At 42.2% G+C, this 12104-nt stretch overlaps 1 protein-coding gene across 1 annotated transcript; it reads left to right on the forward strand.

Moving 5' to 3' along the window:
* The first annotated feature begins 10720 nt into the window (after window positions 1-10720).
* LOC130124309 (gastrula zinc finger protein XlCGF8.2DB-like) lies at window positions 10721-11745 on the forward strand. Its single transcript, XM_056293769.1, has 2 exons — window positions 10721-10997; window positions 11166-11745. Exons 1-2 carry the CDS (start codon window positions 10732-10734, stop codon window positions 11743-11745), a joined length of 846 nt encoding a protein of 281 aa, XP_056149744.1. The 5' UTR covers window positions 10721-10731.
* The last annotated feature ends 359 nt before the right edge of the window (window positions 11746-12104 follow it).

Here is a 12104-nt window from a genome sequence, read left to right on the forward strand (position 1 = left end):
AAAGTTACTGGGGGTAGTTCCAATCACCTATGCCAAAATAAAACAACAATTTTTGCTCCCCGTGACTCCAGTTAAAACATCCAGTCAGTTGATCCGAGGCAAATACAGTATAAGTCCACCTCAGGAAGCTCCAGTACACGAAAAGTGCTAATCTCAAATATTTTATTTTCGTGTAAAAGATTCAAGTCTTTCCACACCACACTGACAAAAACTTGCTTACATAAGTTTGCTGTATGAACAAGTTCAACAAAACTGGAAGTCCTGTTTAACACATATTTGGAAAATAAAGACAGAAGTTAAAGTGAAAAGTAAAATGAATCTGGAGATAATTACAACATTAAGATGTGACGTATATATATATATATATATATATATATATATATATATATATATATATATATATATATATATATACACTACCGTTCAAAAGTTTGGGATCACCCAAACAATTTCGTGTTTTCCATGAAAAGTCACACTTATTCACCACCATATGTTGTGAAATGAATAGAAAATAGAGTCAAGACATTGACAAGGTTAGAAATAATGATTTGTATTTGAAATAAGATTTTTTTTACATCAAACTTTGCTTTCGTCAAAGAATCCTCCATTTGCAGCAATTACAGCATTGCAGACCTTTGGCATTCTAGCTGTTAATTTGTTGAGGTAATCTGGAGAAATTGCACCCCACGCTTCCAGAAGCAGCTCCCACAAGTTGGATTGGTTGGATGGGCACTTCTTTGAGCAGATTGAGTTTCTGGAGCATCACATTTGTGGGGTCAATTAAACGCTCAAAATGGCCAGAAAAAGAGAACTTTCATCTGAAACTCGACAGTCTATTCTTGTTCTTAGAAATGAAGGCTATTCCATGCGAGAAATTGCTAAGAAATTGAAGATTTCCTACACCGGTGTGTACTACTCCCTTCAGAGGACAGCACAAACAGGCTCTAACAGGTACTATTTAATGAAGATGCCAGTTGGGGACCTGTGAGGCGTCTGTTTCTCAAACTAGAGACTCTAATGTACTTATCTTCTTGCTCAGTTGTGCAACGCGGCCTCCCACTTCTTTTTCTACTCTGGTTAGAGCCTGTTTGTGCTGTCCTCTGAAGGGAGTAGTACACACCGGTGTAGGAAATCTTCAATTTCTTAGCAATTTCTCGCATGGAATAGCCTTCATTTCTAAGAACAAGAATAGACTATCGAGTTTCAGATGAAAGTTCTCTTTTTCTGGCCATTTTGAGCGTTTAATTGACCCCACAAATGTGATGCTCCAGAAACTCAATCTGCTCAAAGAAGTGCCCATCCAACCAATCCAACTTGTGGGAGCTGCTTCTGGAAGCGTGGGGTGCAATTTCTCCAGATTACCTCAACAAATTAACAGCTAGAATGCCAAAGGTCTGCAATGCTGTAATTGCTGCAAATGGAGGATTCTTTGACGAAAGCAAAGTTTGATGTAAAAAAAATCTTATTTCAAATACAAATCATTATTTCTAACCTTGTCAATGTCTTGACTCTATTTTATATTCATTTCACAACATATGGTGGTGAATAAGTGTGACTTTTCATGGAAAACACAAAATTGTTTGGGTGATCCCAAACTTTTGAACGGTAGTGTATATATATATATATATATATATATATATATATATATATATATATATATATATATATATATATATATATATGTGATCATTACTACTCTTGTCCGTGCTTTACTTGTGCATACACTGCCTACAACAGACATCCAAACATAAATGGTGTGGTATATAATTTTCCTTACTGCAACACCTAATGCTCCTACAGTGTCTATCTACTACTCAATTTCGGGGGCACTTGAAATTCATTTTGTTTTATTACCGAAACCTTAGCTCCAGAGTCAACCAAAACGTAATATGTTTCCCTGCCACTTCCAAAATCATTTCAGGTAAATTCTCAAATGTGCTCACGTTTGTCATATTGAATGCTGTGTGGCTGTCATGTGTTAGTGTGTGTGTGTGTGTGATGTTGGGGGTGCATTCACCAGACATCGGAATCTCCCCCGTCCCCGCCGCTAGTCATGCTTCATCTTCAGTGTACACACCGCGTGTGTATCCAGTAGGTTCCCGTCTCCTCCTTGGTTCGGTACTTTCTTGCCCAATGACCGGAGGCCCCCAACACCCCTCTTCTTCTCGAGGGCCTGCACCCGTCCCCTACTCGGAGCTCGGCCTCTGCTCCGATGGGGACTGCTGCGCCCTCTGCTTCTCCCTCTGCCCCTGTCGGTGCTCTGCTGAGTATGGAACTGGGTTTTGGCTCGTTATGCTTTTATCTCTGCGAGTTTCATATGATTTTCAACATGGATTGCATGCTCTTGAACGGCAGCCAAACGTCGTATGTCCCAGCCCACACAGTGTTTGCGTACCAGACGGCTCATTTCTTCCTCCATGCAGCACAGGAAACAGTTCTTAAACGGGGAGTCATTTCGTTCGTCCCTCATTCTGCCACACGGTACCTGTTGCAAGTGTAGTTGCATATCAATAACAGACAGAGTCGGGCTGTGTCTCCTAATGACGTCTATTCACCGGCTGTGCCCAGAACAGAACTGACGCATGTTACTCAAGGCAAGTATACATTAATCAGTGCCCCCCAGGGGGAGCTGTTGGCTGCATAACATTACCCTATAACAGTACCTCTGCATTGCGCCGATCGACGTTGTCTGCCAGTTATAACGGTCAGTTTCATCCCGGCTGTACCCGCCTGGTGTGGAGGCGGGGCGGTCGCTGGGCTCCGCGTGACGGGCTCTGCTGCAGCAGCCGGTTGTTCTCGGGCCTCTTGGTAAAGACTTGCAGGCTGCGGCAGGTTGCTGCTGATCTGTGGGTCTCTGGTGAGCGGCTGAGACGGGGAGGAGGTCCAGGTCCTTCTGCGAAAGCTGAGGACCGTAATTAATTGCCCCCCCCCTTATATCTCTTCTCACTATTCTTTTGCCCGCTTCTTTTCCCTGTTTCCTCTTTCCACATCATCAGTGCTTAAGATCACTTTACCTGTCCCTTTTTTACTTTCACATTTTCCCATCTTATCCTTATCCCGCAGTTTTGTTTTGTGTTTGTTTGTTTGTTCTTCTTTTTTTGCAGCGGTTTCCCCCCTCTTTTTTAAGCTGTTTTACAGTAAAACTAATGGTTTCAGGATATCGAAATGTCTTTCCCCACATTGAAAGCGGTTAACAGGAGTCATCACCACGTCTCCCACACATAATTTTTTGCACACCCTGTCAAACAAGACTTGTCAGTTAAAAGTTTGCTTTGCTTCTTCCCCATTCTTCTAATCTGCGGTCGCTCTTACCCGGAAAGTTCCTGTCATGACCATTCAATAGACATTATTCATTATTTATTTTGCCAATAGGAGGGTTTCCGTGCAACGTCATCACAGAGATGCGTGCGCAACTAGGGGGCAGAAAGCAGCTACAGCGCAGAGATTTTAACCAAGATAGAGCTCAGATACGGCAGAGATGACGCGCAGTTGTTGTGCAATAAACTGCACAAACCGCCAAAAGGATGGCTGGAAAATGTTCAACATTGACCCCTTTGGAATGTTGAACATTTTCATAGTTGAACCGCTTTGGTAGCGCTCAAAGGATTATGCATCTCATAATCTTTTGAGAGCTACCTAAGTGGTTTTGCCCCCTGGTTGCGCACGCACCCAGTAATGTTTGTAAACAGGAAACCCGTCTATGGGTCGTCACCCCTAACTGAATGTCATTACCTTCAGACGTCTTCACGTTGTCTTCAATATTGTATCCTCAGTTGAATAAAAAGCTGTATCACACAATTCCTTTCTCCACAATCTCACAACAGTCTCTTCTCAACCCCAGGAGTCGGTTACAACCTGTTCTCAGGGGATGTCGACGTCCTGGGTCTTTGGTGATTTTCAATCCCTTCACCAGACTGGCTGGCCAGATTTAATCTGTGCAGAGGGTGGGTCAAGGAATTATATGAATTAGGCTGCTCGGGCGAGCCCCCAAATCGTTAAATAAATCATATAATTTAACTCTGACATTAAATGAGGAGCGAGACAAAAAACTCTTACAGTATTATCACACGATTTTAATGTTCATCAACATGACGCACAAGCTCAGATGCTTGTGCATATCCCAATCTCAGAGCACACCGTCTTTATGCCATAGAGTAGAACAATGCCTTTGTTTTGGTTACAATGATATGCACCCAGGGTCTCTCTGTCATTAAGAGAAGATAGTTTCCACCACAATGGTGCATACCCGGAGTCTCTCCCTCTGCCTGCCTCCTGCCAGGACCCTCCAGGACCACCTTCTGTGATATTCAAAGGGCTTTCACACATCCCTCTGTTATGAAGCCCTTCCCATATTGACAAAGAAGAGGCGTTTTTAACACCACCTTTATCCTGCTAAAGATGAGTCCCCAGGCATTCATTCAGACAATGTAACCATGTATAGCTGATCTGTGGTCAGTGATTAAAAGTAAGCGACATACATATGTAAGCGGCCCTCACAACAATGTTCTTCACAAGGGAAAGAATTGATAATGAAATAAAACTCAAATTATATAATCAAGAATTGTAAAGAGTGAAACATTACGTTTTTTAGGGATATGGTTCGATGAAAGAATTACATGGCTTATACATATTCAGAAAGTAGTGGACAAATGTAAGAAGGTACTAAATGTAATGAGGTGTTCAGCTGGAAGTGAATGGGGGGCAGATAGAACTGCTTTGGAGGCCATACACAGTGTTGTAATTTGGTCAGTATTAGATTTTGGTTGTGTGGTGTACGGGTCAGCAGCAAACACTTCTCTAAAGAAACTGGATAAGATACAGTATCAGGCTTTGAGATTATGCACAGGTGCATTTAAAACAACCCCAAAAGCAGCATTACAGGTGGAAATGGGAGACATGCCACTAGAAATGAGAAGGATACAGCTGTCCTTGAACTACTGGGTTAATTTACAGGGCCATAGTCAGAATCATCCAACACTAGACACTTTAACCCCTTGTTGGGAAAAGGAGAGGAGGGAAACAAAAAGCTTTGGATGGACAATGACACAGAAGGCAACAGAACTTGAAGTAGATCAGTTAAACATTAGTCCAACAGTACCTTTGCCAGCAATACCACCTTGGATACTTCCAGATAGAGAACAACAAAAATAAAGAGTTTAATTATGATTCACATACCATACAGCTTATATTGATAATTACCATTGTTACATCCAGATGTATACAGATGCAACAAAGAGTTCAGTAAATAAAGTAGGAGTAGCGTTTATTGTTCCAGAATTTCACATGAAAGTAGGGAAAAGGGTCAATGAGGAAATATCAGTACACACAGCAGAAATGTTTGCAATATTGTTAGCAGTGCAATGGATATAGGAAGCAAGAACATTGAGAGCAATTATTTGTTCAGACTCGAGTTCATCACTAGCCAGTTTACAACACAGTCATTCAGACAGCAGACCCGACATTGTAATAGAGGTACAACAAACATTATATAGAATTCAAATGTTGGGTCTTACAGTATCGTTTTTATGGGTACCGGCACACATTGGCATTGAGGGAAATGAAATAGCAGATAAGGTTAAAAAGAAGGCTTACAAAACATAATCACATTGATTTGGTAGTTACTTTAAGCGAGACAGAAATAAAGAGCATTATTAAGCACAGATTGAAGGAAAGGTGGCAAAAGCAATGGGAGGCAGAGGGGAAAGGACGATGGTTTTACACAGGTCAAAGGAAAGTGGGAGAAATTAGGTGTGCAGGAAGGAACAGGAGAGATGAGACAATAATTTCAAGACTCAGATTTGGACACACTGGACTAAACAGTACACTTTTCAAAATAGGAAAACACAATACAGACAGATGTGACTACTGTGGGCAAGAAGAAACAATAGAGCATGTTATGATATATTGTCAGAAATATGAGGCAGAACGAAGGCGTCTGACTCAAAATCTCAGAAAAATAAAAGTACAATTTGATTTAGTAGATATTCTACAGAAGAATTCAACTGAGTGTTATAAAATCTTGTTTCAATTTCTTAGAGTAACTAATTTAATTAAGTTTTAAATAATTTTTTTGGGGGGGATAGTGTAAATAATAGACATTCCGGTCCACACTCTGTATAGTAGGTTGCAGTATCACGAGGAGGCAAAATATAAGTTCACTGCTTTAATAGAGAACGACTGGTACACGGGTACACTACAATCAGATGCGCTGTCACTACACTGAATGCCCTCTAGCGGCAACGCAGCATTTATAGGCCACTGTATTAATGCGAACAATGAAGTAGTCCCACAACACACTCCATAGCAGATTGCGGCGGTAATGAACCATTTCGTTGTTTGCCAACCGCCAAAATAAACGAAGAAGAAGCCAAAGAAGAAGAAGCAGAAGATGAAGAAGAAAAAAAAAACAGCTACGTGCGACGTCATTGTGCCGCTGGTATTCAACTGGTTTTGCTTCCCCGTTGAGTTTACCATGTCCAGGACAAACCTGCTGAGATCGTTCGTCATCGAGCGACTAACAGCAGCAGCCGAGGAGATATTAGGAGCTTTCGAGAGGACGATAGCGGAGTATGAGGACGAGAGAGAGCGACAGAGGAGACTGCTGGACATGGTGTTGAAGCCCAGGATCACGTTACACAGAATAGGTTGGTAACACCAAGTTTCCGTGTATGTCGTCCATTATCAAAACATTCTTGCATTCCTTCTTTCAATCTGATCTCGTTGTTTATTTGCTACGGGAATTGACACAGATCTCTGTGACTGTACTTTGTTGTTTCTTCTTTTTCTTCATCTTCTCTTTTTTTAACAAATCTTTATTATTTTTTTATTGAACACATTTCAAGACATTGCACGGAGAAACGCACGTTTCAACACATTATACAGAGAAATAAATCAGTCAATTTAACACGTGGGGAACTGGTCAACTTTAACATCTTGTGTTTATACATAGGACATCAACATCAAACATATCAAAAGAAAGAAACGGGAGAAAGTACAACAAAAAACTATACCGAGAAGAAAAGAGACTGATATTCGGCTGAGTTGTTGTCGGTGGGCTGTTTCGTGTGGTCATGTACACGTTTTACTCTCTCCACTACAGTCTCCATACCTTCCTCCTTATTTACCTTGTTATCGTTGCGATTGTCTTTCCAGGCAGACGTAATGTTAAGCTAGTGTAACCGGTTATTTTCTTGCACGGTGCGGGATTCGATACGGGGTGTACTGCACCACAAGGCGACGGCACTGACCGCTCGGCTAAAGGGTCAGACCCGTTAGCTGGGGACTAACGTGTCTTATTAGTAGTTTACAGTCGTCACCCTCCCCGGAAGCGCGCCCTCGCTCTTCCCGCGCTCCGAAGAGACTTCTGAGGATCTGCACACTTCCGGATCCCACCGCTGCCACCAATGTAGTAACCGGTTATTTTCTTGCCCGGTGCGGGATTCGATACGGGGTGTACTGCACCACAAGGCGACATCACTAAACGCTCGGCTAAAGGGTCAGACCCGTTAGCTAGGTGCTAACGTGTCTTATTAGTAGTTTACAATAGAGAGCTATTTTAACAAGCACGGTTTTCCCAAATAGAATAGTGTAAACTACTAATAAGACACGTTAGCCCCTAGCTAACGGGTCTGACCCTTTAGTCAAGCGGTTAGTGATGTGGCCTTGTGGTGCAGTACACTCCATATCGAATCCCGCACCGGGCAAGAAAATAACCGGTTACATTGGAATGTAACCGCTCGACTAAAGGGTCAGACCCGTTAGCTAGGGGCTAACGTGTCTTATTAGTAGTTTACAATAGCAAAAATGTGATCAGAAGCATTTTTACATTTTCTCATGAAGCCACCTCTTCGTCAAACAGCTATTTTCAGGCGTTTTAACTTCAAAGGGGTGATTAAATCCAGGTTTTGCACTAATGTGATGGTCTGCTGTATAAAAACGTGTATTACAGTGACGCCATCTCAGTCATCCTAACAAATGTTTATTAATACAACATATTTCATATACAGAGGACAGTATACAGAACGGACATACATAAAAAGCCAGGGGTATATTACATTCCATTACATAAAGATATTAAAAGACATACGTACATACATTAAAAGTTTTGACAGCCTTTTTGTTCATAGAAGAAATACGTTTTGCATATTGTTCAATCTCTTTCAAGAAAACAACAAAATGGGTTTTTTGTTTGTGAATTTGCTTTTGTGAATAAAAAAAATTGCCAATATTATTAATATATTTATTATGAACAAATATTTGTCACTCTTTTGGGTTTTTAAAGAAACTAAATACTATGTTCTCCCATAATAAAACCAAGTCTTTGAAAAGATTATCAATGACGAATCTGCAAAGGTTTTGCCAGAAGTTATTGGTGTGAGAGCAGTCACAAAACAGGTATAACAGTTTCTGGCTGTTGATCACAGAAAGAACAGTTTGTTTTTATGACGCTTTTAAATTTCTGCATGTAGTGATTGGCGGGATAGTATTTATGAATGATTTTAAAGGCCACCTCTTCAATCTTATTTGTGATTAGGTACGTATGGATAGGACATCAGAGCCCTCCTTTCCATTTACTCCATGCACAAGTTGGCCACTACAGGTGAGACTGGGGAACCCATAGCACACCCATGCCACTGCCTATAGTACTGCCTCCTGTATGTGAAGTACGTGGACTGAAGACAGGTTCAGGAGCAGACACTCTTGGTCAGTGTTAAGGGTGGTCCTATTGCTAAGTGTGGGGTCATTTTGTAATATCATATGGACTCCCTCCACTGCATAATCAACAGTAACGCACGTGAAGAGACTTGACATCAAGAGACCATTGTTTCATACCTCTCCATAATGATGTCCTTCACCTTGTCCACAAAACCCATAGTTTTCTGAATGTGATGTTCATTACTACCTACCAACAAGTTAAGAACAGATGCAAGAAACTTAGAGATGTTATGGGTCACTGAGTTAATCATACAAACGATAGGCCATAATAATAATGATACATCAATCTTATATGGTGCTTTTCTAATACTCAAAGTCACTTTACAATAAACGGGGTGAAACAAGACGACAGATAAACATAACACAGACATACAGGAAGGGGGGTTATGAGAGGGAGAAGTGGCAGCCACACACGATGCCAGCAGTAATCTCCAACTTGGACAGATACAAAAGGGAAAGAAAAACAAACAACATAAATCACATAAATCACAGATGAAGTCTGAAGAGGAGGTGAGTCCCAACCAATGACCTGAATGTGGGCAGCCCGCAGCAGTGTCCGTTGCGCTTGGGGAGGGATTTGAGGGAGGGGGCAGGTCAAGCGCTCAGTCCCCAGCGTGCCCCAGACCAGGGGTGGATGAGCGAACAGGGGGGCACGAGAAGGCAATGGAGAAAATGTGTGTCTTGAGACGGGATTGGAAGAGTGGGAGGGATTCTGAGTCTCTAATGATTTGGGGAAGAGAGTTCCAGAGCCTGGGAGCTGCTCTGAAGAAGGCTCGGTCACCAAAGCCGTAATGGTACATTCTGTTTGTTTACCTTAGGTAAGCCATACAGATTAGGTGTAGCTTCCCCTGGGTATAATCTGTGGTAAAAATTCTGTCAAAAGGGGAAGCTACACCTAGTCTAGGTTTACCTAACATGTGTAAACAGGATGTGCCACTATGGCCAAACTTGAATAGGTATCCTGAATCAAATTTAACCTACATCTGTAGATGCAAATAACAGCATTGATTTTGTTTTTCCTTCTTTTCAGACTTTGTACAGTTATCTGATCAGCAGTGTTGTGAGCAGGAAGGGAGCCCCAGTCTGGCCAAGGAGGAACAACAGCAATTCTGGATCAGTCCACAGGGAGACCAACTTCCATTTCAGGGGATAGATGATACCTCTGAGTCCATATTTACTCCTCTTTGTGATGGAAATGATGACGGTAAAGATCAGCCTCTGCCCTCACAGCTCTACACAAATTTAACCTACCTCTGTAGATGCAAATAACAGCATTGATTTTGTTTTTACTTCTATCCAGACTTTTTACAGTTATCCGATCAGCAGCATCCTAAGCAGGAGAGGAGCCCCAGTCTGGCAGAGGAGGAACAACAGGAACTCTGGGTCAGTCCAAAGGAAGACCAACTTCCATTGCAGGAGGTAGCTGATACCTCTGACTCCATACTTAACCCTCTTTGTGATGGAAATGATGATGGTAAAGATCAGCCTCTGCCCTTGCAACTCTACCAAACCAAGACAGAGGGAGACACAGAGCCCCCAGCTGTCACTTCATTCAAACTGATAAAACTGGATGTCAAAGAAGAAAACTTTTTAATATCAGAACCAACAAGTGACCACCATACCCTCTCTAACTGTTCTCATGTATCTAAGAGTGAAGCTGACCATACTTACAGTCACCAAAACTGTGAGGAAGCGGGTTCAACTCGGAAAGCAAGGCTGAAACCTCACAAAAAGCCCTACAACGAGTGCAAGATTTGTGGGAAAGTGCTTTATAATTTGGAAATTTTTAGAATTCATATGACATTTCACACAGGTGAAAAGCCTTTCAAATGCACCACTTGTGGGAGAGATTTTACCTGCAAGCACAACATGGAGAGACATACAAGGACTCATGCAGGGCAGAAGCCATTCAGATGCAGCATATGCGGGAAAATGTTTACCCACAAGTCAAGTTTTCAAAGGCACATAAGGAGTCATGCAGGGGAGAAGCCATTCAGATGCACCACGTGCGGGAAAATGTTTACCCACAAGTCAAGTTTTAAAATCCACATAAGGACTCATACATGGCTGAAGCCATTCAGATGCATCACATGCGGGAAAATGTTTACCCAGAAACCAAGCTTTAAAACCCACATAAGGACTCATACAGGGGCGAAGCCATTCAAATGCACCACATGCGGGAAAATGTTTACCCGGAAGACAAGTTTACAAATGCACGTAAGGACTCATGCAGGGGAGAAGCCATTCAGATGCACCACGTGCGGGAAAATGTTTACCCGGAAGTCAAGTTTTGAAATCCACTTAAGGACTCACACAGGGGAGAAGCCATTCAGATGCACCACGTGCGGGAAAATGTTTACCCAGAAATCAAGCTTTAAAACCCACATAAGGACTCACACAGGGGAGAAGCCATTCAGATGCACCACGTGCGGGAAAATGTTTACCCACAGGTCAAGTTTTAAAACCCACATAAGGACTCATGCAGGGGAGAAGCCATTCAGATGCACCACATGCGGGAAAATGTTTACCGATATGTCAAATTTTAAAAGGCACATAAGGACTCATACAGGAGAGAAGCCATTCAAATGCACCACATGCGGGAAAATGTTTACGCGGAAGACAAGTTTACAAATGCACGTACGGACTCATACAGGGGAGAAATCATTCAGATGCACCACGTGCGGGAAAATGTTTACCCACAAGTCAAATTTTCAAACGCACGTAAGGACTCATACAGGGGAGAAGCCATTCAGATGCACCATGTGTGGGAAAATGTTTTCTGATAAGTCAAGTTTTACAAGGCACGTAAGGAGTCATACAGGGGAGAAGCCATTCAGTTGCACCATGTGCGGCAAAATGTTTACCCGTAAGTCAAGTTTTAAAAAGCATGTAATGACTCATTCAAGGGAGACGCCATTCAGTTGCCGCGATTGTGGAAATGGTTTCAGCTCAGAATGGCATCTCAAACGACACGCCGTGATCCACAAAGGTGAGAGGCCTCACAGCTCACTGCAAAAAGAAGTTAACTGACTATTCATCTTAATTATTTATAATCATTTTATATCGCAACATATGTCAGGGGGTTAAATTGAATCATCATAAGGGTGTAACTGCACAAGCAAGACATGGTGCCCTTTATGATTGTGCGACAATAAGATCAATACTTTTATATTGAAGTGTAGAGCCGAAGGAACGGAGAAGACCGTAGGTTCACACTTTAGCCGTGTAGGCAACTTTCTTTAATCCACGGTAAATCAGAGAGACAACCAAACCACAGCTCGACTGAGCGGAGGTGGCAAGAAGCCCCAGAAAACTGGCTGGACAACCATAACTTAACCCTGCGTTAACCTGCCAGGGCAACCATGACTTAACCCTTAGTTCCTGGGTTG

The sequence above is a fragment of the Lampris incognitus genome, chromosome 14, assembly GCF_029633865.1.
Source record: "Lampris incognitus isolate fLamInc1 chromosome 14, fLamInc1.hap2, whole genome shotgun sequence".
Lineage (NCBI taxonomy): Eukaryota > Metazoa > Chordata > Actinopteri > Lampriformes > Lampridae > Lampris > Lampris incognitus.

Coding starts and splice junctions, on each gene's coding strand:
- LOC130124309 (XM_056293769.1), top strand. CDS start 10,732: ATGTTTACCCACAAGTCAAGTTTTAAAATCCACATAAGGACTCATACA. Junction 10,998..11,165: donor GGGAAAATGTTTACCCGGAA/GTCAAGTTTTGA, acceptor GTTTACCCACAG/GTCAAGTTTTAAAACCCACA.